A 27,026-nucleotide genomic window follows, 5' to 3' on the forward strand; every position below is an offset into this window, starting at 1 on the left:
CAGAAGCTATGTGAGGCTTCTCTAAAATGGAGAACTAAATCGGTCTCGCAAAATCTAACTTAAAACAAAACGTAACTACTGGCTTTACTTTTTTGTAAATTATGTCAATAAACAAAGAAGATACGATTATTTATTCTGGGCGTAGTGTGACGGACAGAAATGCCGTTAGAGTAGCTGCGGCGCGGTATTTAAATACGATAAAATTTACAGACCTCCCCTGAAAATTAACTTATTACATATTAATATTAAAATTTCTTAAATACAGGAAACTGTTTAAGGATCTACTAACATTTTTAGGACTTTATTGTAGAGATGCTTTGCTTATAACTTTGTACCTTGTGGTAAAAGTAATCAGTATTTCTAAAATCAGATGAATAGGATAATTTTGACATAAAAAATTTTCTGTTATAAAAAGTATAAAAATCAGAAAGTTTTAGATGGACGTACGGGCTTTCTGATAAAGGGTAGTGTTGCTACGCTTCCTAAATTGTACATAACATTTTTTGGAATCATTATGCAAAGTTTGAAATCGACAGGACAATTCTAACCTGTTTAGATTGACGAAAAAAGCGAACCATTACACGAAAAGAGCTTTCTATCCCGGACGGACGGACCGACCTTAATTATAGAAAAGCTTCGCTTTCAAAAATAAGACCACAAACAAATTAATATTATCAATAACTATATTTCAATTAATTTTGCTAGCATTTTTTAAAAACTTTTTTTACAGGATGGTTCAACAAAACAAAAACATTTTTAATTTTAGGATAATTAAAAATATATAATTTGGCACGTTGAATTTGTTGTATTTTTAAAAAATAAAAAAAATTATTTATTTTATCTATTTCATATAAAAAGAAAAAAAAAATACATTCTAAAATTTAAAAAAATTTGCAAAGAAAACTATTCACAGCATATTTATAATTATGGCATGATCATCATATCAAAATTTATTGCTTTAAATTTCTTCATTTTTTGTCAATTTTTCGGCACTTTTCTGTGAATTAATATTCATTATATATTATTTATTTTTACACACCGGTTTTATCATAACAAAAACATATTACAAATAAAATAATGACTTCTTTTTTTAACTTTAATTAAAGCAAAAACTAACATTTTTCATAATTCTCACTAATTTATGTAGTTTTTTAGCTTTATCATATATTTATAAGGCATATATGTTCATAAGTTTGATTATAGTAGAAATAATAATGCTTATTTATAAGCAAATAATAACAGTTAGTCAATATAATAAGTCTTTTAACAATATTATAAGGAGCGCAGGATAAATTTTGATTATTCTCCTTGTTACGACTAAAACTAAAATAAGCAGTGGCGTCGCGCGTTATTTACGTGACAAGCTACGTTTACGCGCGTCTGCTATGCACTTGTTTTCTCTTGTAGATAGAGGTGGGTAGAGAATATATGGTAACTTTTATTTCATCTATGAAGTAGTTGATCTATCTGGTGATGTATTATTTTATCTACAGGATTCTTGTGTTTGTTTAAATTGATATCGTGCAGCGAGGTCTGAGGGATAGTAGTATGTATGTATGTATGTAGTACAAAAATGACGAGATCACATTTTTTTTCATTAAAAAATCTGACTTTTCTAATATTAATAATAATATATCATATTATATATATGTTACTGTTTTGATTATTATTTTATATGCAAGTTTCGTGTAAAATTTGTTCAAATGTTCATTTTTCAGATGATAACATCTAGTGGATGTTTGAGTAATCAGGTGTACATAAACAGCTGCCAGCAGGCAGCTGCCAGGTAGCTTATCAGCTACAAACTTCAGCAGAATTGTGGCAGCTTTTCCTGCAAGTGAAACCCGTTATCCTTGGGCACAGGCAGCTGCCAGGATATCTTGCTACATGATGCCCTGGTTGTGTGGCTGGTGCCAGAACCCGGAGGCTGCCTGCTGATGTTGGTGCTGCTGTCACATAATGGCTGCCGCAGCCCCGGCGGGTATACCGCTGCCGGCATGGATTGTAGGACCGGTAACAACAGTACTCTGCGGCGGGCCCACCTGCACCGTGGCCATACCAGTGTGCGCGGCGGCAGCTGCTGCTCCGGCCGCCTTTTTCTTATGCGTTTCGGCGTGCTTGACCATGCGGTCCTCGCGGATGAAACCTTTGCCGCAGACCTCACAGGAGAATGGTTTCTCTCCGGTGTGGAGGCACATGTGACGGCGGAGGTCAGTCTTGTGGTTAAATTGTTTGGGGCACACCTCACATTTGTAAGGTTTGTCTCCGGCATGCTTCGCTAGATGCTCCTGAAATAAAAAAATAAATTAAAATATCACATCTAACAAAAATGTTAAAATTTTTATTATTTCATGCTTATAGAGGAATTTAAATTTAATAAGTTAAAAATGGTCTCATTAAAAAATGACTTTTTAATATACCCAATTAACTTTTAAAATCATTAATTTAAAATATGATTAAAGGTTGATAAATATTTCAATTTTTATACATGAAAGAATTCCATAACATAGCTTTTGGCATTGAGGTAGATGAAAAATTAATTTCTTTTCATTAGGCAGCACAAATTTAAATGAAATTTTGCGAATGTGCGAACTAAGTCCTGTGTGAAAGATTCGACACCCAACATCAAAAACGAATTTGAATAAAATTTAAACAGACACACATTGGTCAGTGTGAGACATACACACAACCATACCTACACACACACACACACACACACACACACACACACACACACACACACACACACACACACACACACACAGAATCTTCTATTGTGTCTAAAAGGAATTGGAATGGTATTGATCTACTCTCCAGCCCCCCCCCCCCCCCCCCCCATTCTATAAATCTAATTCTAGCAGTTTCTGCATATTTTGAGCTACAACAAATTCAAATTGCAGAGTTGAAAATATCCCAGAAACCTTTTTCTTCTTAGCATACATACAGGAAGGGAGTGGACCATGACAGTTTGATTAAACTTTAACCCATTCTCCCCCCCCCCTCTTCCCAATATTGGGTACCTTTAATTTACAATTTTGGGGAATATTTATCTACCATTGTCCTTTCCCCCATATCCCTGTATACATCTTAGCTCTGGTCAAACATATAAAATATATTCTCCCCCTCCCCCACACACACAGAAAGTGTGTGTGTGTGTGTGTGTGTGTGTATACCTCTGAAAGTCTTATGGATGAAAACACATGAATATTGATGGAAGAGAATAAAACAGAAAGAGTTGCACCCATTCTATCCCCCCCCCCCCCCCCATCATACTAAAAACCTTTTTCTGAAAAGCTGAGGAAGGGGGGGAATTATAACTATGGGGATATATTTTAGCAGTATTTACTTTAAACTTTATTCAATTTATGCAAATTTAGTCTTTCAAATTTAATAATAATTTTCAAAAATCATATTTAGACAAATTAAAATAAATTTTGGGATTTAGTATTAGCAATTATCATCACCAAACTTCTCAATTTAATCTTATTTATTTAACTTGAAGGTTATCTTAATGTTTTTTATATTTAATATCTAAGTTTTGTTTAAAAGTAATACAACTGGCAAATTTTTTTTTTTTAAATACTACTAGATTACGTAGTTTAGATTTTTCCCCTTTTGGGTGTAAGATAACTTTTTCTTTTTAAAATTAAAATTAGGGATTATAAATTATGTTTTAATTATTATCTAAGTTTGGTTTAAATATCAGAAATTATGAATCAGGTTTTCAACAGTTTCATCTTTGAAAGGTTAGGTTGAAATTTTGACTGTAAATTAGAAAATGCTTTTTTTTAGATCACTTTGAAATTTTTAAATTACAATTTCTTATAGATTTAATCTAATTATAAATTGGATTATTTAAATGGCACACAGTGTTTTTATTCCTAACATATCAAGAAATTCAAAGAAAGTAGGGAAAGGAGAGAGAGAGAGATAGAAAGAGAATGAATGAAGGTAGAGAGTTTATTCAAAAAGAGAATCAAATTGGGAAGAATAATATAGAATATATGTAACTTAAAAGTTCAGGGGGGTGGGGGAATAATGGGGAAAAGGGTGTAAAATTTGTACTATTCTCCCCCTTATTTCCCTATCTCTCTCTCTCATATTATTCCTAGACATATAACTGAAGAAGTTACCCATTTAAATTTTCTGGAATATGCAGCTTCCAATGGAATAGAAACTCAGGTATAATGGGATAAGTAAATAGATAAAAAAATATTTCCACTCATTTCGGGCTGGAATAACAGAATTTTGTTCTTTTGAGAAGTGGGGAAAAGTTGTTTATTTTTCATTGGCCTATATCTGTATCCCTGTGTAGAGAGGGGAATGGTCAATACTTTACCTTCTCTCTCTCTCTTTCCACACTTCGTTAATTCTAAGATGGCTGAAACACCCCCCCCCCCCCCCAAGAACTAAAATTAATGTTATGCCCCTCCCCCCCCCCCTAACCCCTATGGGAGGGAAGTTCCTATTGAGAGTAAAATGATGTCTCAATAAAAATTTTTACATCAACATAGACACATTTTGCAAAAAATCAATTCTAATCTATTCAATAGCGTTGGCAATTTAAGTCATGTTAGCCTGCTGTGTTGAAAAAGGTTTATTAAGCCATCAAATCTACATTTTTAACACTAAATCCAATAAAATTGAGTTTTTTAGTATGCTATAGGCAATTTGGATTTTAGGAGAACTGTGAAAACGTTTTAATGTCTGCCATTCAAATATTTTATTCTTATTTTGACTTCTGTTGAAAAAAAAACATTTATTTTTTTCAATTGATCTATTTTAAAATTATAAGGAGTAGTTTTATCAAATTTCTCACTCTAGTTATGCTAAATAATTTTAATGGCACTTCCTAACAAATGTAGTTAGATCTTCCTTGTTATTAACGAATGAAAAAAAGAAAAGCATGGATTGGTTCAAATTCTTCTAGATATTTGATAAATATGTTACATTCATTGATTTATTTACAATAACTGCCAGATAATATTTTGTTGTTTGCATGTTATTAATGTATTTCTTATTTACATAATTGTCCTAACAAAACATTTTAAAACATTTGGATGGTTAAAAAATGAGAAATTCATTAAATATTAAAAATTTATGGGGAAAATCACTTTGTTTGTCTATTGAGAAAATTAAACAACTAATGGTTTAGAAAGAAATGAGATGTTCTAATAAATACACAATAGTTGATTTGATTGGTTTGGATTATTGTCAGCAAATCTGTTACATTAAACAGAGGTGCCACAAAAATCCACATTTTTCAAACTAAATTCTTAATTTTTTTTATTGATTTACATTCAAATCAGAATAAAAAGAACCTTTGATTGCATAACCTTTCTCTAAAGATGTACTTAATCTCAGGAAGGGAACTGCTTTTTTTTCCCTCAACTGCTTTTAAATTTGTCATGCGAGTAGTTAGAATTTAGCTTTCATTAAAAAGCACAATTTTCTTAAACTTTGTTATTTTATACATATTTGTAGCACTTTTATAAGATAAGAAAGGTAAGAATAATGCAAATTAAGCTAATCAATTAGGCCAGGAAAAATCAACAGTGATTAAAAGGGATTTACAATCAAATAATTTTATCATTACAGGGATATTTATTACTTAAAATAAGCTTTATAACCTATTACCCTCCTTTCAGAACCATAAATTATAATCAAAATCTTTAAATTATCAAAAATAGTTGATGAACATGAACATTTTTAGTAGCGAAGCTACTCTATAATTCGCTTTGTCCGTCCGTCCGTCAGTCCGTCCGTCCGTCAGTCCGTCCGTCCGTCAGTCCGTAACGCTATGGGGGAAATGGGATTTACTCAGCCCCTATAAAAGATAGAAAGCTGAAATTTTTTGACAACATTCCCATCATTAAGGAGCACAATTAACTATAAAACATCAATGGCGGTCGGACGGCTTTTTAGCAGGTTTTAGGCTATTTTTTTATTTTTCACATTTTTCCTCATATCTTTGGTGTTTATGGTCCGATTTTCAAAATTTTTTCAGTTAGATATATCAAAATTAAATTTTCCGTCGTTTAGAGACCCAACAATGACGGTCAGACTGCCTTTTTGCAGGTTTTTGGCTATTTTTATATTTTTTACATTTTCCCCCATATCTTTGGTGTTTATGGTCCGATTTTCAAACTTTTTTCAGTTAAAGATATCAAAATTAAATTTCCCATCGTTTGAAGAAAACAACAATGACGGTCAGACTGCCTTTTTGCAGGTTTTTGGCTATTTTTATATTTTTTACATTTTCCCCCATATCTTTGGTGTTTATGGACCGATTTTCAAATTTTTTTCAGTTAAAGATATAAAAATTAAATTTCCGGTCATTTGAAGAAATCAACAATGACGGTCAGACTGCCTTTTTGCAGGTTTTTGGCTATTTTTATATTTTTTACATTTTCCCCCATATCTTTGGTGTTTATTAATCGATTTTCAAAAAATTTTCAGTTAAAGATATCAAAATTAAATATCCCGTCATTTGAAAAAAACAACAATGACCGTCAGTCCCATTCACGAAAGTTTGTGCTTCGCTACTTATGGATGTTGTCATCCTTGTTTTAAAGTTAATTTTCATTCTTGTTTTTATATTTTTTTATATCAATAAGTAAAAAAGAAAATATCATGAAAAATTTAGGTATATTTTTGAACTTAGATCTCTACTATCAGCAAAATTACATAAAAATACGAGGCATACCTATCACATAAAGATTAACTTATCACCAAAATCATCCAAAAAATGAAAGTAATGTTGTAAAATTTTGTAATAATATTACTAATATATATATTTTTGTGTAAAGAATAAATCTGATAAGATTGGTGACAAGCTATAAATGGCTTTATCGATTTTATGATAAACGATTCTTAGCCCCTCCTCAACCCACCCACTTCACTCCCCCCCCCCCCCCAACTATCCTTAACTAAAAGTGTTTGTAAGTCGCGTAAGTTTATGGTTTAGATACAACACCCCTTTCTTCCCCCCACCTCCCTCTTATGGTTTAAAGACAAAACCTCGATGTGCACTGATATAAGTTTTTATGATATAAAAGTGTCTGTACTACAACTACTAAATTATTTTATAATAAAGGTTTATGCAAAAGCTAACATAAACATGAAATTTTTTGCATAGATGGTTATATAAAAAATGTTTTAAAATTTTTTTGGGGTCATTAAAGTAAATTTTTATTTTTGTTATGATAGATTACCCTAAGAAATCACTTTTTATTTTTTATATATTTTGCTAAAAATCTAAAAAGGTATTTTTAAAAAAAAAGTTTAACATTTTTTTTGAAAATTGGGGTGTCTACTTAAAGAAAATATCTTTGTATTACCGCAGAACCAGTAGCTATATTCTCTGAAGTGAGGAGCCCAATCGGTTCAGCGGTTAAAAAAAACCTTAAGCTACAGACGGAGAGTTATCGTTCCATCTGTTAAACTATTTCTATAAGAAATTTTAAAATCTTTTTATCTTAATTTTTAAGTTATTTTAAACTCCAAATCTCAAAATAGCTTTAATTTCATTAGTTTTCTAAAAGAAGAAAAATATAAAAAATAACTCCAAAATATACGACATTGTAATTATGAATTATTTTCTAAAAATTATGTAAATTTAATTGGTCTGACCCAAAAACTTTGTAAGGGTACCATTTAAAATTCAGTTAGAATGTCAATGAAACAAGAAGGATATATAAAAAATGGCACAAAAACTTTTGAGCTGTCCTACTTTTTTGCTAATTATAGTTCATCAAAAAGATTCTTTTCTAACAAGTAAAAATGGTTTTTATTTTGAAGAGGAAGGATAGTAAGGGGGGGGGGTAATCTTAAAGTATAACTAGAATATAAAATAAAAGAAATGAGTAAGGAGGGGGGGGGGGCAGGGGGTGAAGTTATGGGGGATTATTACACAGGTGGGTTGGGAGGGGCACCTAAGGTGGGGTGGGTGGGGTAGCTAGAATAGGTTACACACACTCACACACACATATGAGTATATATGTGTGTGTGTGTGTGTGTATGTGTGTATGTACATAGCAAGCATGCCACTAAGCCACTATTTCCACTCATAATCTACCATAACTTTCCCGTCCCCAGGCAACACTATAAACCTTTTACACTCAACCTAATATACACACACACACACACACACACACACACACACACACACACACACTCACTCACACACACACACTCACACACACACACCACTAATAGAAAATTAGACAAATTTAACTCGCACCAGGAGTTCTAATAAAACAAATTTAAAAATGCAGATTAAGAATCATCAAAAAAGACGTGTGCGCGAATCTAATGAGAGTTAAAGGTAGGGGGATAAAAAAAAAACAAGGATGACAACATCCATAGGAAACAAAGCACCAAAAAAATCATGGATGGACAAATGAACAAAGTTATAAAGCAAATGTTCAGTTGTCATAAAAAGAAAGGTAGAAAAGGAAAAGAGCGAACATGGAACAACTAGAAGATCATAAAACCTTTATGTGACATGATCTACAGACTAACGGAACATGCAAATTGTATACTGCATGCTCATTGGTATAGGGAATCTTCACAAAAAAAATCAGCTGTCCATCTTAAATAAGAGCTGAGAAAATTACGTTTCCTTAAATTGTTTCAAACAGACGGATATTATACATTATAGAGTAGATTTGCCACTAAAAGAGAAAGAAAGAGATATGGAGAGTTGTTGAATAGATGATAGATAAAGAATTGCAAACATTTTATCTTGATGAGCGTGGCTTTTTTTACAGTTCCTAATGATAAGGACATTTTTATTACGGCATTTAAAACTATTTAAATTCATTTCAAGATAATCAAATCAAGAAACTGTTTTTAAAATTGATCTTATAAAAGTGACGTGCACAGTGTTGCGCTAGGAATAGGACAAAATTTCATTATTCCAGGAGGGTAGAGGGGGGGGGGGGCAAGCGGACGCCCCCTTTTCAAAGCTTTTTAGTTTTCTTTAGAAGAGAGCCAATGGAAATTTGAAAAAAAAGTCGGTAATTTTTCACCAATGACAACTTTTATTTAATGACATATGATCGACGTAATTCACAGACAATGCATATAAAAAGACTGCCAATTTACGTATTTTTAAATAACCAATATAGAATGTGTTTATAACACCATATTAGGTAAATAATCAGTTTATAAATAAGAATAACTATTTATCGTTAGAGATAATCTATGGATTACCAATTAAACACTAATTTGCGAATTCTGTTTAATAATGGATTAGAACCACCACCAGTAAAGGGAAGTTTCATCAAATTAATATTATCAAAATTACTACTACTTTTTTTCTTTATTTCCATTGTAAACTTAAAAATTAATGTATTAATTACAATATAAATTAAAAATGTTAATTTATGTCAAAATTAAACAAAAATAAGTTATTGCAATATTTAAAAGTACTAACAAGTACAATTTGGTCCATATGTAGCGAAGCAAAAAGATAATCTATGTTTTAAATCTTTAAAAATTCGTTTATATGGAGGGAAAAATACATTTCTGAACGATTTTTGGACATACGAGCATATCCTTGCATATAGAATAGCTTTGCTGTTAAAAATATAAACAACAAAAACTGGTCGAATTTCCATAATTTTTCAAGAACTTTCTCACTTTTAAGATTTATGCTCACTTATTTTCATCCCAACCCTTTTATTGACCCCCCCCCCTCCTCCAGTTTTTTACTACCATTTTCTCATACTGATGCTAACTGATCCTTGCGCCAGGAGTCAGGGGATAGGGCAATCCTGTACAAACTGGGAACATTGTTCGATATAAAATGGTTAATGTCAACTACATGGCATCAAATGCAAGATGTCATTGCTAAATTATTTTTGACATGTAGTTTTTATTTATGCTATGCATATATGGTATATTTTGCATTAAAGGGGAATGGAGGTAGCTGAAAATAGCCTAAAACCACCAAAAGGAATTAAATAGCATAAAACCATCCAAGAAGCTATATGAGGCTTTCCTAAAAGTAAATTTCAATTGGTTTAGTTGTTAAAAAAATCCTACTAAGTTATGAAATAGGATAAATGTTAACTATTACGAAAATAAATCAGTGGTCTTGGCTGTTATATTGTCGACATGCTGGTAAGAAGCAAGTGCTGACATATCAACGACTTATGACTACACAGTTTTATCTTGATATAACATTAGCATAAATGTTTTACAGTGAAAATGAAAATATTATTGTCTTAGAATAGACGTAAAAAAATATTGAAAACAGAACATTTTTTCTCCATTTAACTATCCCTAAATTTTAATCCACACATCTTAAGACTTTTTTTATTTTTATAGAGGTAGCATAACAAAAATAACCATAATTTTAGGTTTTAAAACTTTTTATGAAGGCTATACTTAAATATAGCATTATTATTTGAAATTAAAGTATACAAAAGTAGGTAAAATTTTGAAGAAAAAAAAGGATGAAAATTTCAGAACATCTATCGGATTTAAGATTTTTTGTCTGAGGCTATTTGTTTTCTTTTCAGGAAAGCTTTAAAAGGGGGGAAATTTCTCCAATAACGTAAAATATTGAAAAAAAAGTTAGGCATAAAGAAGACATCTTTTGATGGAGGAGTATGAATTTTAATAATACACTATAAAAAGTAGGGTTGGGCCGGATATCCGGCCATTTTCAATATCCGGCCGGATACCGGATATTGAAACTATCCGGCCGGATATCCGGCTCTATAATTTTTTATACTTTACACCAAAAATCTCTGCTTTTTAAAATTCTTAAATGGCTATAATTTTCTTATTATTGAAGCTAGAAGAACATTTTTCTGAATAAGTTTAACTTTATGTAAATTTATATAAAATTTCTGAAGAAATTTTTTTTAATACTTTAATATCTGGTAATTTGGCCGGTTATCCGGCCGGATATCCGGTAATTTGGCCGGATAACCGGATATTTGCCGGATATCCGGCGTTGGCCGGATATCCGGCCGGTTACCGGATATCCGGCATTTGAATCCAGCCGGATATCCGGTATCCGGCCAAAAAAGTATCCGGCCCAACCCTAATAAAAAGGGGATTGGAAAAAAGACTAAATTTTAAACAGCGCTTTAAATTGATTATATTTTACTTAAAGAAAAAAAAAGAATAGTTATTTCTCGCATCGACATAGTTTTTTCGTATGGATGAGAACCGGTTCTTATCCACCGGATTTGAATGAATACGAGAAAATTTTTAAAAATCACAATTAATTAAAAAATTTAAATTGATTGGTTGGTATATCAAAGCATAGTCCAATCTTTTCCACTTTTTATATATTGAACAGAAGAGGGTGATTTTATTTATAGTAATTAGGAATGCACATTGTACATCAATTATTACCATTGATTGTCTTATCCCTTAAATCCCTGATAGTTTCATGGGATGATTTTTAGTGAGCAATCATTTCCCCCTATTTTATCATTTTTATACGCAAAGTATTCCATATACTCTTTAAAACATATCTAGCGGCTGCGCCAAGAGCATCTAAAGGCTTTTTAATCCGAATGGGTGGGGAAGGGCTGATAATTAGCATAAAACCATCCGAACACATACTTTTAAACAGGACCTATGTGTAGCTTCTTAAAATTAAGCTACAAAAAATTTACAACTTTTTGCATAATTTTAAATATTGGAAGCTTAATGGTACGGGCGAAGCAAAGAAAATGAGCAGTTATTGTGCTAAAGTAATAATTTGAATTTCTGATTATTTGCTAAATTTAACATTTTACGCAATTGAAAGGACACCCTGATTTACATTTTAATGCATTAATTTAGATTTTACTCAACATAACAAAAGATATACCTAAACATTTTAATTTTAACATCTTCAACTTAAAAAGGTTGGATTGTAAAATGTAATAACTTAACTTTTCCTTAATTTTTTTGTTAATGAAAATATTTTAATAAAAGTTATCTGTTCTATAATTACTTAGATAAAAATAAAAAAGGCTTTTTTTACTTTTAGAAATTAAATGTTATATGTTACTTTAAATTATATCTAATTAAACTTAATTTACAACAAGTAGCTTTTCTCATAAAGTACTTTAATAAAATCTCGTTTTTATTTTATTTTTCAAGAAATGTTTGATGATAAATGTACAATATTTGGTCACAAAAATGAAAGAAATCAAAATTTTGGATTCCCAAATATATACATACATTATACGTACATACATACACAAATACATGTTATATAAATCCATAATATGAAATATAAAATCCAATTCTGTATTCTGAATTCTTAAAACATGAATTTTCACTTCAGAAATGTTAAAATCTGAATTATATTGAAAGATTAAAGTTGTGTATTCAGAAATGGCCACGCTCCTGTAGTCCAAATAATATTTCTAGACAATAAATATAAAATGCAAAGATCCTTATTCATTTAATGTACCAATAGGAACAATCCTTTCACATTATTGGTCACCAAGTTTACACATTATTGTAGAATATACGTGGATTTTATGAAAGGGATTAAATTGTCATCAATTTAGGATGTTAACATGGACTTCATTTATTTGTCAGTTGGTTCATCCAGTATAGGAAGGGAGGTAATGAATGAGGGGTGTCGTTAATTTAGCTTGCTACGAGTTTCACTTTAGTAGAGAAGATGAAAACCTAGTGTAAGATCCAGGTAATAATATATCCATTTGCCCATTTAAGTAAGCAAGGGCAGATATTTTTTCTTTTGATTTATATAAAAAGTCAGCTTTGAATCGTTTAATTTCTAAATATAAAGCTTAAATCATCCTAAAAATTCTTCCAGAAATTTCTTTATAAGACGGACCGAATTTTGTGTCTGATTGACTATCTGGGGGTAATAAATCTATTTTCTATACCTTTTCTCTCTCTCTCCTTTTCTTGCCAAAACACTTTTCTTTCCTTTTTACTTTTTTTTCTCCCCCTTTTACCTCTCGTCTATGAAAATAAAACATCAATTTTGAATCTTTTTATAAGAATTTGGCATAAATCAACATATTCATAAACACTGGAATATTTTCCATTCAATAAATAGTAAGGTATTGAATATAGTCAAAAATGTTATTGTAAACTTAAAAAGCCTGTAAGCAAAAAAAAATTTCTACAATTAAGATCTACGTCCGTACGTCAACCAAGTTTTTAAATTCTAGAATTAACCTATCAGCCGCTGATAATCAAATGTTGATACCTAGTACAATTTGGAACAATACATATCAGATTTGTAGAATACACATAAGTAAGCCTTAAGATGTAAGTGTGTTAATTTCTTTGTTTTAAAGAAATTCTTAACTTGCTACATATTTTTTAAGTGTCTGTATTTTTCCAAAAAGATGTCCAAAATTACCAAATTTAAAGGTCGGGTATTATCTATTATCCCCGAGCAGGTTTTATGCTAGAAAGGGGTTTGATTTAAAATTATGATTGGATAAATTATATTGAAGTTGAGTCCACGTGTAAGTGGCATACTTTAACACTTTAGTATACATGTAACATGAACATGTCTTCTATAGTAAGATAAATTAAAGGGGTGCCTAAAATTAGGGGCTAACTGACCGCCCAAAATATTTTAAAGATTTATGAGGCAATGAACTTATAATTGCAACCACTAGACACGACTATGTTGGTAAGTCTTTTCCAGTATTGCTTCGAAACAGATTGATATCCGCTGGATTAGAACCAGTTCTCAGCCATGTACATTGTACAACATCATATCAAAGACAATTTTTCACGAATATTAAAATAACAATCATAAAATCATAAACAGTTTTTTAGCCCGGTTCTTAAGATTAAACTAGTTTTAATCTTTTTTCATTTAAATATCCGCGAAAAGCTGTCTTATAAGGCTAGGATCAGCCCAAAGCAGTAACTACGGCTTGGATTAAAATGCTCATGCGACCCTTTCTAATTTGAAATATCCTTAAAAAGTACACTTCTTACAAATATTGAAAATAATTGATGTTATCATGATGATAGGATGAACTGTGACTTGTAAAAATGCAGATTATTCCACTCACTTACATACTAACACTTTTAAAATTTACATTCTTAAAAATAGAAATTAAAATTTTATAGGTTCGCAGCAATTCTTTTTTTTTTCTCTTACTGGAAAGTAAAAAATAAGCCATTAATAAAACCATCTTTAAAAATGTCAAAATTTTTCAAACAAAAAAAAACAAAAGTAAAACATTTTTTTTAGAGTAGACCCATCCTAATACAGAAAACTGCAGGGATTGGTTTAGGAAGATAAAAGAAGCTTTCTTATAAAAAATGTTCATAATTTTAATTACAAAATAAAATAATGTTTGGCTTATGTCATTGAAAAACAAATTAATGTTCTATTAAATTGCAGTCAACTTTTAAAGCTTGAATAGTTATTTCTCGCATAGTATTATAGACAGCTTTCCGCGGATATAGAATGTACAATTTTAAGATTAAAATCTTATGATTATACATTTTTATATTCGTAGAAAGCTGGATATAATACGATGCTAGACATAGTTTTTTCGTATGGATGAGAACCGGTTCTTATCCACCGGATTCCAATGAATACGAGAAATGATCATATTATGTCTATGATGAAAATTCATAATTTTTAATTTAACTAGTAATATATTTTCTATTATCCTATGCCTAAATCTAAGGAAGTCAAAATTTTGTTCTGATGATCAGAAACAAGTATAACAAAAGAAATAGCAGGGGCAAATGATATAAATCTTGGACATCTGATAACCAATAATCATTAAGATACACGTACAATACATCTACAATGGTGTGAATGCAACTCCGCATGACAAACGCAGAAGTGACCAACGTCGGAGTGGACAAACTATTAAATCAATAATGTAATTATATACAAGAAAGGTAAGATAAAAAAAATATACAAATAAGTATGCATTAAAAATACCTATAAGATGGTTTAAAATAGGTTAGGTTAAGTGTCCTCTGCGACGTTAGTCACTCCTGCATTTGTCCTAGACCATCAAATTGGCATAGTGCTTCATGTTCGCAAAAGACACAATAGCAAATAATAAGAGATGATAGTTTGGCGATAAAGGGAAGAGACTGTTTTTGCTGTATTAATGATATTTGCGGAAGTGACTGCCCACCATGTACAAATATATCTTTCTATCAATTCTTTTTACAATAAAACAAATTACACCTAGGGTTGTGGCGTAAGTTATAAGTTTTTAAAACTATATTCGCATTATAAAATCGTAAAATTTATAAAGACCGAAAATGATTTAAGCACAGAAAATGTGTTTGAAAAAAATCAAGAGGAATGAAAAAAACATATCTATAAATGTAATCTTTTTGTATATATTCTATTGAAAAATTTAGTTTTTACATTTTGTTTAATAAACCAATATCAATATTACTTATGTTTATAAAAAGATACTGAGTTTTAAGATGTTTTATTGAAGCAGCTTATAGTGCCTAAAAAAATGACATCATACAATACAAATCACCAATGATAGGCCAGTATACATTTCACCATTGGTCAATTATAATGTATACTGGCCTATCATTGGTCATTTTTTTTTAAATTTTTGTAAGAAGCCTAATTTTTAGAAGAAGCGTCCTTATGAATAGCACCACCAGGTAATTCATCAAGGACAACAGACAAGCTTTAGGGAAAAGAATAAGATTGGTTTTCATGAAAATTGACGAAATTGCATAAAAAAGCCAAAAAATTACAAAAACAATAGAACTACTAGAAAATTATTTGAAAAAGATTTGGTAATTTTTTTAAGACTAATGAAATAGCTTCAATAATTTTTTTTGGAGACAATTTTAGAGCTTTTTTATATCATTTAAATGATTTTAGACCAACAAATAAATTTAGAGTGAAACAATAAGATTTTAGAAGATTTTAAATGCTTTAGTCTTTTTTCTTACAATATTGTGTTATATTTGTTTGTCAAAATACTTATCCCCATCTTTAATGTTGATAGGCATGATTAGATTACATAAAGGATTATCCCCCCCCCCGCCCCAACAATATGTAATAGGCGACAAGATGTAATAACACCCCTCCCCCCCCCACTAACCATAATTACGGGGTGGTTACTGATGACACCTTCTAGTGCCAGAAATCAAACAATACACAAACCTCATCATGGATAATTACCATCCCCGCAGGGGGTAGCCCAGCTGGGGGGATGTGTGGGGGGGGGGGTTGCTCATAGGGTTAATCCTTGTCATTGTATTGTTGTATGGAAATTAGGGGAACTTAACCCTTTCATCAATTTGATTTGGAATATGTATGTGGAAAAAGACATTTGTGTTAACATTTGTTAGAGATATAAATAAAACTTGGAAACCGTCATCATTTCTAACATTTTGACTTTATACTGACATTTAATGGTCATCAATCTATCACATCTTATTTGAAGATCATTTTCCAAGGGACGTATTTTTCTGTGTGTTCATTGGTGGTAAGGTTCAAATTAATTTGTGACTTTGTTTTATATAAATTTATGTTTAATACCTTTGATAATATTTGCTGTTATCTAATGTCTCATACCTATATTTTTTGAGACAAAATGAATTGAAAATGACTGCTAAAATCGAAATATATCTTCATGTCTTAGAATAGTGTCATTTTTTTTAAAAATAGGTTGAAAAACATACTAAATTTAAAATACTGTGTGTTCATTAAAAGATTTGAAACAGTTAAAAACGACAACTTTCAGAAAATAAAGGTAATGGCAAGGTTTAAGGCTACTATGTTAATTCTGTCATATAAACAGAAGCTGGTAAGCTCCAATAGGCTAGGGGTGCAGCAACTTTAATTTAATAATGCAAAACAGTTAAACAGTAAACAAGTTAATAATTAAAGTAAGCAATGATTTATGAATAAATTTTTAATTAAAATAATTAAACCCCCCAACACACACACAAACAACTCATAATAAATTAAATTAATTTAACTCCACCTTTGTCCTTTTTAATTTTCCTATTTCCTATATTTCAATTTCTGCTGGCGAAACAAGATTTGTTTTTATTGTTTTTATTCTCTTTGAGGTTTGAAAAGAAACTTTAGTAGATTACAAACATTGTTTAGTTCAGTCAGAAGATCAAACACACCACATAGAAAACAGTGTGGGTTCTACATAGCTAACAGTAAAAGTGGCAAAATTAATTAAGAATGTGTTTTTATGTCCGTTTTGCCTTTATCTAGGGGCGTGCTGGAGGTGGGTGTTTACGCTACACTGAAACAAGAAATGAAAGGGCTGTCTTCACCTATTTTTCATTTTTTAGACCGTTCTGAAAATTTCTGTACAATCCACTGCCAAAAAGTTAGTAAAGGCTAAGGCAAATTTCATTAGTTCCTCTTATTATTGTTGTTAAAAAAATACTTAAAGAAACTATTATCTATAACTATTAAATTGAAATCATAAATGTTTTTAAGTTTTTTAGCCAAGTCATAAAAAGATCATTTTAAATTTGATTGTAATAAAGTGAAAATCAAATTTGATATTAAATTAGTATATATGCACGACTATTTTTAAATCACCTTACACTTTAACCATAGACATCCAAGGGGGGGGGGGGTAATGGGGTGATTACCACCCCCCCCCACCCCAACACCTCTTAAATTATATAGCTGAAGCAAAAAATGATAATAAAACTGTAATTGGAGTCTTCTGTGATCTTGCAAAATGTTTTGATACAATTCCACACTCTATTTTAATTAAAAAGTTGTCAAAAATTGGCATTAATGGCGTTGAACTTGAATGGTTTAAAAATTATTTAAGTAATAGACAGCAATTTGTACATGTAAACAACACTGACTCAACAAAGCTGAACATAGATAGAGGTGTCCCACAGGGCTCTATTTTAGGACCAATTCTATTTTTAATCTACATAAATGATCTTAAAAACTGTACTGATTTATTTACCCTATTATTTGCTGATGACAGTAATTTTTTAATTTCTGGTAAAAACTTTACAGAGATAAAACTGAAATTAAACAATGAACTTAAAAAGATATCTGATTGGTTTAGGAGTAATCAAATGAGCTTAAATCCTGATAAAACTAAAATCATGATATTTAATAAAAATGAAAATACTATTGATTGGAATGCTCTTAATATTAAGCTAAACTTTAACAATGAAAATGAGTTTGATCCTGAGAAAATAAAAATCTTAAATTATGTCAATTCAAGTAGCAATATTCCTGCAATTAAATTCCTAGGTGTATTTATAGATCCTTCTTTGAATTTTAAATATCATGTAGAACATTTACGTAAAAAGATTTCTAGTTCCTTATTTCTTATAAATAGAGCTAAACATATACTGAATTTAGATAGCAAAAAAATGCTTTTTCACTCACTTATAAATAGTCATTTACTTTACTGTTTACCTGCCTGGAGTTGTGGTCTAAAATCTACTATGGACCCATTAATTAAATTGCAAAAAAAGGCAATAAGAATTGTTTTTAGTAAGAAACACATCTCACACACAATGCCTTTATTTAAAAAAATGAATGTCCTTCCTTTACATGAATCAGCTAATTATTTGAAATTATTATTTATGTATGATTTTATAAACAGTAAGCTACCAAGTTCCTTTCAAGGTACATGGCTTCGCCGTAATCAATTACATACCAGAAATCTTAGAAACTCTAATATGTTTGATGTTAAAAAACCGAAGTTTAAATCTATTGAAAGATTTCCTAAGTATCATTTCCAAGAATTATGGAATAACCATTGTAATAATGATTTATTAACCCACAATCAATCAAGAAAAAAATTTATAAAAAATCTAAAAGAATCTTTGTTATCAAGCTTAACTTTAGTGTGTAACAACCCATTATGTCAAGAATGTAGATAAAATTATATTTCTTTTCAATATTGTTTGAAATCTGATAAATCAATCAAAATCTATTTGTTAAAATTTTTTTTAATTTCTATTATTGCAATAATGGTGTGAGACTTGTATGTCCTAATCAATCCTTCCTATTATCATTCTTTCCTCTCCAATATGATTTTATTTATTGCTTATTATCTTTTTTTCTATTTTTTTTGTCTTATTTATATGGCCTGTATGAAAACAATGTGTGAATACACATTACTGCATACTTCCTAGTTTTTAGGAAACTGCCATTTGGGAAGAAAATTTTTTTATAAATTAATCATATCAATAAAATTTGACTGTATATATAAATGTATATAATATTCATTTAATTCATTTATTATTTTGTTGTTTTTTTTCTATGTATGTACACCCAAGAATAATAAATCTAATCTAATCTAATCTAATCAAATTTTGGATTTTCAAATTCCCCCCCCCCCCAAATAAAAAAGCTTCTCTCTATGATATAAAGATTATTCCCCCCCAAAATGAAAAAGCTTGGACGCCCCTGACTTTAACAAATTCATTTTTTAGTAAAAATCTAAAATTAAATATTTCTTTGCTGTGATAACCACATTTTAAATTGGGAAAGAAAACTAAAAGGGAGTGGGTGAGTGGGGAAGGTCTGGTCAAATAAAGAAACAAAGGGGGAGGTTTGTATTTAAAGAGGAAAAAACAAAGCTTTCTTAAGGATAATATTATTAATAGATCAATTTCATTTAAACTATGTACAATATTTTAATTCATACATTCCTTTTAAGATAGTTTTTAAAATAACGTAAAGAAAATCTAAAATTTTACTATGATTAACTTTACATTTAAATGGGGGAAATATTTAAAGTCAAAACACTAAAACCTAAAATTAACCTTTCTCATTTTAACGAATTTAAAGAAACTTACTTTTTTATGCAATTTTAAACAAACTGCAATTAAATGAATCAATATCCCAAAAATTGTTTTAAAAACCTTAATTAATAGGTAACCAGTCTAAATTTTTTGTTTAAGTCCCGCATGGGTCATTAGTAGCCTTTTGTTTTAAAACTCCTTAAATCTGGAAAGGATAAGATGGGGAAGGGGGGGGGGGGGGCAAAAAGCTTCACTTTAAATGAAAGGGATTATTCCTTAATGACTTCATGACCTTGAATTTAGACGACAATTTTTTAAAGGACATTTTCAACTCTCTGCTTCTAACTGAAAAAAATAACATTAAAAATTGAAGAAAACAATTTGGGAAAGAATGTATTCATGTTCTTAAAAGTTTAATGCTTTTTTCAGGTGTTTATTTTTTTCACGTTTGTTCCTCAATAGATAGCAAAATTATATAATTTCGATTTCAACTTTTGAAATATTAGTTAAAACCCTATATACAAATCTCATATCCCTGTTCAATCTTAATTAAACTCTATATTTACTATTTAGTTAAAGAGTGAAGCTTTTCTATAAACATATATACTCAGTCTATTCAAAAATCTGTTATCAAAGTTATCTTTATAATTAAAATGCACTGTTTGTCTATATTAAGTTAAAGTTATTCATATAGAGCCGTTTATGTTGATTTTGAAGGTATGATATATCTTAAAATCAAAATTTCATTCGTGCTTTGGTGAAACAAAATAATGTTTTCACAGCTGTGCTTCGTATTGACATAATCTTACTTGTTTTGACAGAAATGTAGCACAATCAATCTTATTAAAAAGAATTTCCGTTTACATATCTTGCAACATTAACATCTAAAAATGCCATGAACAAACGGATAAATATTTAATTTAATTTTTAGTAGCGAATATAATATAATATGGAATGGCTATACGTCCTTCGGTGGCGATCTGTAAGAACGAAGTTTCCCTGCAAATACACATAAAATCAAATACATTTAAATGTATTTTTTTAAATCTCGAAGCTTTTCAAAATAAAATAGTTTTTTTGGTAAATCTAACTTTCTGTTTCTGCGAGCAAATTTTAGAAAATTTTTCCTAATGATTTCATGGAATCTTTAGAAATATTTCAATTTATCTGATTACTTAAAATTTTACCTTATTTTTCATACATTTACATTACAGAAAAAAATATTTATGATATTAAGAATTGGTTAGCTATAAAGATCTACTATGAAAATAAATCTATGAGATTGAAAGCACTATTTGAAAATCGGAGGGATCTAAAGGGATAAAGACAATGGCCGATAAATTGATGTACATCCACCATAATAGTTTTCAAGATACCCATTCTGTAGATTAAAGTAAGGGGTTGAAACGTTTGAACAAACAACTTAATGTATCAACCAATCAAAATTTACTAAAGGCCCTAAAGTTGTTAAGTCACCGAATAAGAAAACGCTATTATAAAACTAGCTATTGTCTCCTCTCTCTCGAAAATCTACATGATATTTTGTAGGTCTTTTTAAAAATAAAAAATCCAAGTAGTAACAAACCTATTTTTTACAAAAACATTCTATTTTGTTCTATCTTTTAATTAAATTCTAATTTATATTAAACAAGGTAATTAATTAATATCTATTGACTGCAGTTTTGAAAAGAAGTGAGGTGACAGCTTTAAATTAGTTTTTCATCAATAATATATAAGAATATTTTCAATGCACTTAAATTTTAATTTTTATTAAGAAACTGTACATTTGTTAAAACAAGAATTACAAAATCCATATAAGCAAAGCAAAAAATGTAAGAAATGTAAGTTTTTATATATAAAATTGTTCCTATGCAAAGTTCTTAATGTGGTCAAAATTAAATTTTATGAGAAAAACTCCTTATCTTCCTAAGAATTAATATTTCAACAAAAAATTCAAAATCCAATGAAAAAATTCGCATATACAACCTACTACATCGGCAAATATACATCAAATTTATGCATAAGACAACTAAAAATTATTAACTGATTAAACTTTATGGATTTAGTGGAAAAGATAATAACTATATAACTTTTCTTTGAAAAGAAATACACTGAAAAAGTATTTTGTATCATATCTAAATCGAGCATTAAATGGCTTAAAAGAGTCTTAAACGACGTTTTGTTTTGAATTGCCCTGCGGTAATTATATATAAGAGTTGCTACGCTTCCAATATTTTCATTTTTGAAATACTCAAATTAGTAAAAACACTTGAATTTTATTAGTTTTATTTATAATAACAAATGTTATTAAATTAAAACACAAGAAAATATTATTTAGGTAATCTTCAATATTTTGAAGTTTATAAATTGATATTTCTTTTTTATATATCTTGTAAACAATAAAATTAAAATAAGCTATACTTTTTTACATGGTTGACTATTTAAAAGATAGATCTTTAATGAGTTTTAGAAATTTATACCTATGACTATAAATATTTTTTTTAAATCTGCTATCTTTATTAAAAAACATTTCCTATAAATTTTTATTCCTCATTTTGAAACAAATTAATGTTAAGATTCAGATTTCTAGTATCGCGACTATACACTTTATATTGGATAATATGTAAGTCTGTACCTCTTGTTGAATTCATATACTATTAAGCAAGAACAAGCAAATGCGCTGGGCAAACAAATCTACACAATAAACACATATAGCTACTCTATAACTAAAAGCAATGATCAATTATTCATCTCAAAAGGTTTGATACACTTATCCAAAAAAGCATAATTATAATGGATTTCTTTTTTGCGTTCAATTTGTCAAATTAAGTGACAAAATTTTCTACGTTTATTTTTAATACAAAGCATGGCTTGAGTTAGAAAGAGATAAAGTTAGTACCTAAAAAAGAGAGAATTTTAGATAGAAAGTGTGTAAAAAAGAGAGAGGTTTATAGAGATAGAGAGGAAGCAAGATAGTAAAATTTTGGCAGAAATTGTGAAAAAGGTTGAAAAGAGAAATGATAGTAGGATAAAAAAGAAGTATTTAGTGTTGGGGGGGGGGGGGTGAAAACAGCTGATTTGTAAAGCCTGGCAAAGTTCCCAGGAAAGTTTACTCTCAAATGTATAAGGATATTTGTGCGTGAAGCACAAAGTAATAGATAGATAAATTTAGAAAGAAAGAGAGAGAAAAGGAGAGAGCACTAACTCGTAACCTTGAAAACTCAAGTATAAACAAAAACTTTCCCGTCAAAGTTCATCATTAAAAAAAAGAATGACTGCCGAGACAAAATTATTATTATAATTATATGTTCAATAATTCATTGCGAATAATAGATTAAATAGTTTGTCTAAGGTCTAACTCTTTAATTTTTAAAAAAGATTCGACTTTTTGGCATTTCAAATTAACTTGAATATAAACCCAATTGTAGTTTAGAAAATCTATTTAAAATATTGATTCATAAATTGATGATATTTTAAAATTATTTTCAAAAAATTTAAACTTAAAATTTTTAAATGTTTTTTTTTGGGTTAAACATATATGTTGAAAAGTAAAGAAAATATCAAGCTAACAATTTTTTTGTGAAAATGAAATAGGCTAACAGACAGCAATACGAACATACCCTAAGATTAGCTAGCTGCTCTAATAGAAACTGAATATTTATCATATTTTAGAACAGCAACTTTTTCTTTATTATTGAACTAAACTTAAATATTTGAAACATATTGATTTTCATAGTTTTCTTTTTCTGCGTAGTTAAATATAACAATATTTTATACAATATTCTAGATTTGATGTTTTATACACAAATCAAAAGTATCCGAATTGCGGGAGAACCTAAGGAGTAATTCTCATTTTTAATTACTTAAAACAAAATTCTAATTCAAAAATAATAAAAATGACAAAAAAAGAAAAATTGGTGTAAAATAATAACTTATTAAAAATTCTATTTTTTCCAGCATAATCCATAAAATATAATTTATGATCTAATATGATAAACTTGAAAGACAGTTTCCCTTTAATTTCATTTGGACCACAACTTTCAAAAAAGACTATTTTAGATGTTTATTTTAGGTTAGTTTAGGGTTCACAGACCTCCACAGGGATAGTACCTGAGCAGGGGCTAGACACATATTTTTTTTCTCAAAAAGTTAAAAATATCCGGAGGGGGGGGGGGGATTTTGGTAGTGATTAAGTTAAAGCACTACTAGAAAGGAATATAAATAATATATATCATTTTGTACTCAAAACTAATTTCTAAGCAACCAGGCACTAAAAACAACGGACAAAAATATTCATTTTTAGAAAAGACCATTTTTAACATATTAAAATCAACAAAATAATTTGAATTATTCTATATTAAATTACAAACGACCTTTTTCACAATGGAAAACTTTATTGTTAAAAAAACAGGAAGGAATATAAGACAATCAAACTGAAAAAATGAAGTTAAAATTATTTTTACATTGCATAGAATTTCCTGGATAAAAAAGGTAATTCTAACCTGATAGAGAACGTCTACAGCAAATCTTTTGCCGCACTGGCTGCACTTGAACGGCTTCTCTCCGTTATGGAAACTTTTATTGTGCTGTTTCAGATAGCACATCTTGTTAAAAACTTTATTACACTCGTTACACTTGAACTCTCCCACCTCGGGCAGTTTCGAGCCGGTCCCGCTGACGGTTGTGGTGTTGTTGACGCCCACCACAATGCCACCGCCGAAGGACAGCGTGTCTGATGATCCCTCGCTGCCCTCGGGACTGTCGCGCTCTTTTAGCGGCCGGCCGTTGTCAGAGGGGGCAGCATACAGGCTTACTGTTTCCCCACCACGAATCCCGCCGAGGTTGGCACCGCCCCGCTGTACTAACGACGGCACATAGCCAGATATGTCTGTGTAGGTGATGGACTGGTTCATGTAGGCGGTGGTGGCACTGGTTGAACCACCGCCGTTAATCTCATATGTTGAACCATAACTATTTGGTTGATAGTGATACTGGCCTGTGTAGGCATAAACTTCGGCGGGGCGGCTGTTGTAGCCAGGATTCGGCGTCATAAATATGTCGGCAGTGTAGCCGGTGCTGACACCGCCGCCAGTAACACTTGTCTGGAATGTATTCTGATAACTTTGATAATTGTTTTGTACTTTATTACTATAACTACTAGTTGTGACGGGACCGGAGCGGAAAGGTGAAAACCTTGACTTGTGGGCGGGAGAACTATTGCTATTCATGCTGTTGTTGCCGTTAGGCGAGGACGAGATACCGCCGCAGCTGCTGCCAGGCGTCAAAGGAGAATTAGCAGGCGGCTGTGGGGTCAAGGGAGGCTGGATACTTCCACCGCCACTACCAACCAAGTGAGTAAGGCCACTGAGCGGCGACGACTCCGTTTCTGGTAGGCCTAAAGAGCTGGGCGGAGGGGATAACAACTGACCTGTGGGTGACACGTTCACCACGTTCGACGTTGAGGTATTTGACAGAGGCGACATGTTGCCGTTGCAGGACGTTGTGGAGGAGGAGGGAATGAATGTAAGGTTACTGATCACAGGGCCCGGAGTGCTGGAGGGGGTCAGGTTGGACTGCAGGGTCTGCCCTGACAACTCGTCACACACGGAACTTTGACTGGATTCGTCACCGAGTGACATGCAAGGCGAGGGGGCGCCCCGACTCTCTACGGACGGGATTGAAAAAGAACCACCGTTGAGGCCGTCAATGAAGCCAACGTCGCCTTTCTGTTTCATGGCGTTCTTGTGTAGAGTAGTGTTAAAGTGTCTTTTCAAGTGTCCAGAACTGGTAAACCATTTATCACAAGCTTCGCACTGATAAGATTTCGGCCGTTTTGATTCTACATTTTGATTTTTGAGAGGTAATGAGCCGCCTATCCAAGGTCCGCCGATACCCGGCGAGACAGCTGGCCCGGGATGGACAAGACTGTTGCCACCGCCTACAATACCCGAATTGCCGCCAACGTACTGCGGCTGCATATAGCCACCGCCAACAGAATCACTGACCCAATTTTTGTTGTCGGCCTGGCCGCCACTGTTCACCTGCTGCCCATACAGGGTCGGCGTAGTGGGTATCGGGCCGGGACTGACCGTGTCCGGCACAGGGTTGTAGCGGCGCACCGTGTGCGAGTCCAGGTCCCAGATGTCCTCGCCGCTCTGGTCATGCAGCGGCGGAATAGCCTCGCCGAACCCGGACAGATAGTCGTTTTGATACATGTTTTCATCAGAAAAATTGCCACTGTAGGACGAGAGGTAGGAACTAGAATTTTGATTTAGCGGCTGTTGATTATGTTGCTGACTACTTTCATACACAGGAGGATATCTGGCCGCGGACTTGTCCGCACAATTACTAGAAACTATGGCAGAGGTAGATGTACAATTCTGATTCACATGCGGGTTTGGAGAGGAATCCAACTGGTAGAAGAAGTCGGACACGTCAGTGTTTATGGAAGGCAGAGCTGAGTTGTTATGCTGGTGGTGCATCTCTGAGGGCTGCTCCTGCTTCATTATAAAGCTGGCAGGATGGTGCTGAGAGGTGAGGTGAGGTGGCGCACCTTGCTGGATACCCATAGCTTGGGCCATCTTACAGTCTGCAGTATTGACAGATATGATTACACCACTACTAGAACATGAAGTTTTATTATTTATTGTCCACTTGGATAATAATGTATCCCTATGATATTCTGTATGCACATTTAGAGATTTCACAGAATCAAATTTAATATTACACTCGGGGCACGATAGAGAATTGTAAAATTGTTTATCACTGGCAACACTAACAAATTTATCAGTATTAATATTATTATCATCTTCTACATTCACTGCACAAAAATGAGTCTTCTCCATGTTCAACCATTTTCGTGGTTATAACGTCCCATACTCACTGCGATCCTAAGAAAATGGAGAGTTGACTCGAGAGTGGAGTAGCCCGGGTCCATCCCACGGTACAGTACGCAGTGACAGGACTGGTCAGTTACATTCAGACAAGGTTGCCACAGTGCAAACTTTTGTAGTAGTTATAGTAATTGCTGTAGTATTTTAACTAGAAAGTCAACTATGCAAAGCTTTCTCAATGGAAAAAAAACGACGGACTATTTACTGCATTTGTAACGCGAACTATCTATTTTTTTTAATAATCAAATATAATTTTTAACATTATATCTATCAAAACATATATTATTTTTAGATATTAAAAAAAAGTTTTTTTAGGTTATGATTTTGATTTGGGGTAAATGCTTTTTTTAAACATATGCTTTTGTTTCTTTTAAAAACATTATCTTGCGAAAAAACCTTCATATGATTTTAGAA

At 31.3% G+C, this 27,026-nt stretch overlaps 1 protein-coding gene across 1 annotated transcript; it reads right to left on the reverse strand.

Moving 5' to 3' along the window:
• Positions 1 to 665: 665 nt before the first annotated feature.
• LOC145316539 (uncharacterized) lies at positions 666 to 26,679 on the reverse strand. Its single transcript, XM_080157111.1, has 2 exons — positions 24,222 to 26,679; positions 666 to 2,288 (listed from the first exon to the last, which is right to left on the reverse strand). Exons 1-2 carry the CDS (start codon positions 26,562 to 26,564, stop codon positions 1,953 to 1,955), a joined length of 2,679 nt encoding a protein of 892 aa, XP_080013237.1. The 5' UTR covers positions 26,565 to 26,679; the 3' UTR covers positions 666 to 1,952.
• Positions 26,680 to 27,026: the final 347 nt, after the last annotated feature.

The sequence above is a fragment of the Acartia tonsa genome, chromosome 4, assembly GCF_053477335.1.
Source record: "Acartia tonsa isolate MP-2025a chromosome 4, ASM5347733v1, whole genome shotgun sequence".
NCBI lineage: Eukaryota > Metazoa > Arthropoda > Copepoda > Calanoida > Acartiidae > Acartia > Acartia tonsa.

Coding starts and splice junctions, on each gene's coding strand:
- LOC145316539 (XM_080157111.1), bottom strand. CDS start 26,564: ATGGAGAAGACTCATTTTTGTGCAGTGAATGTAGAAGATGATAATAAT. Junction 2,289..24,221: donor CTGTAGACGTTCTCTATCAG/GTTAGAATTACC, acceptor TTTTTATTTCAG/GAGCATCTAGCGAAGCATGC.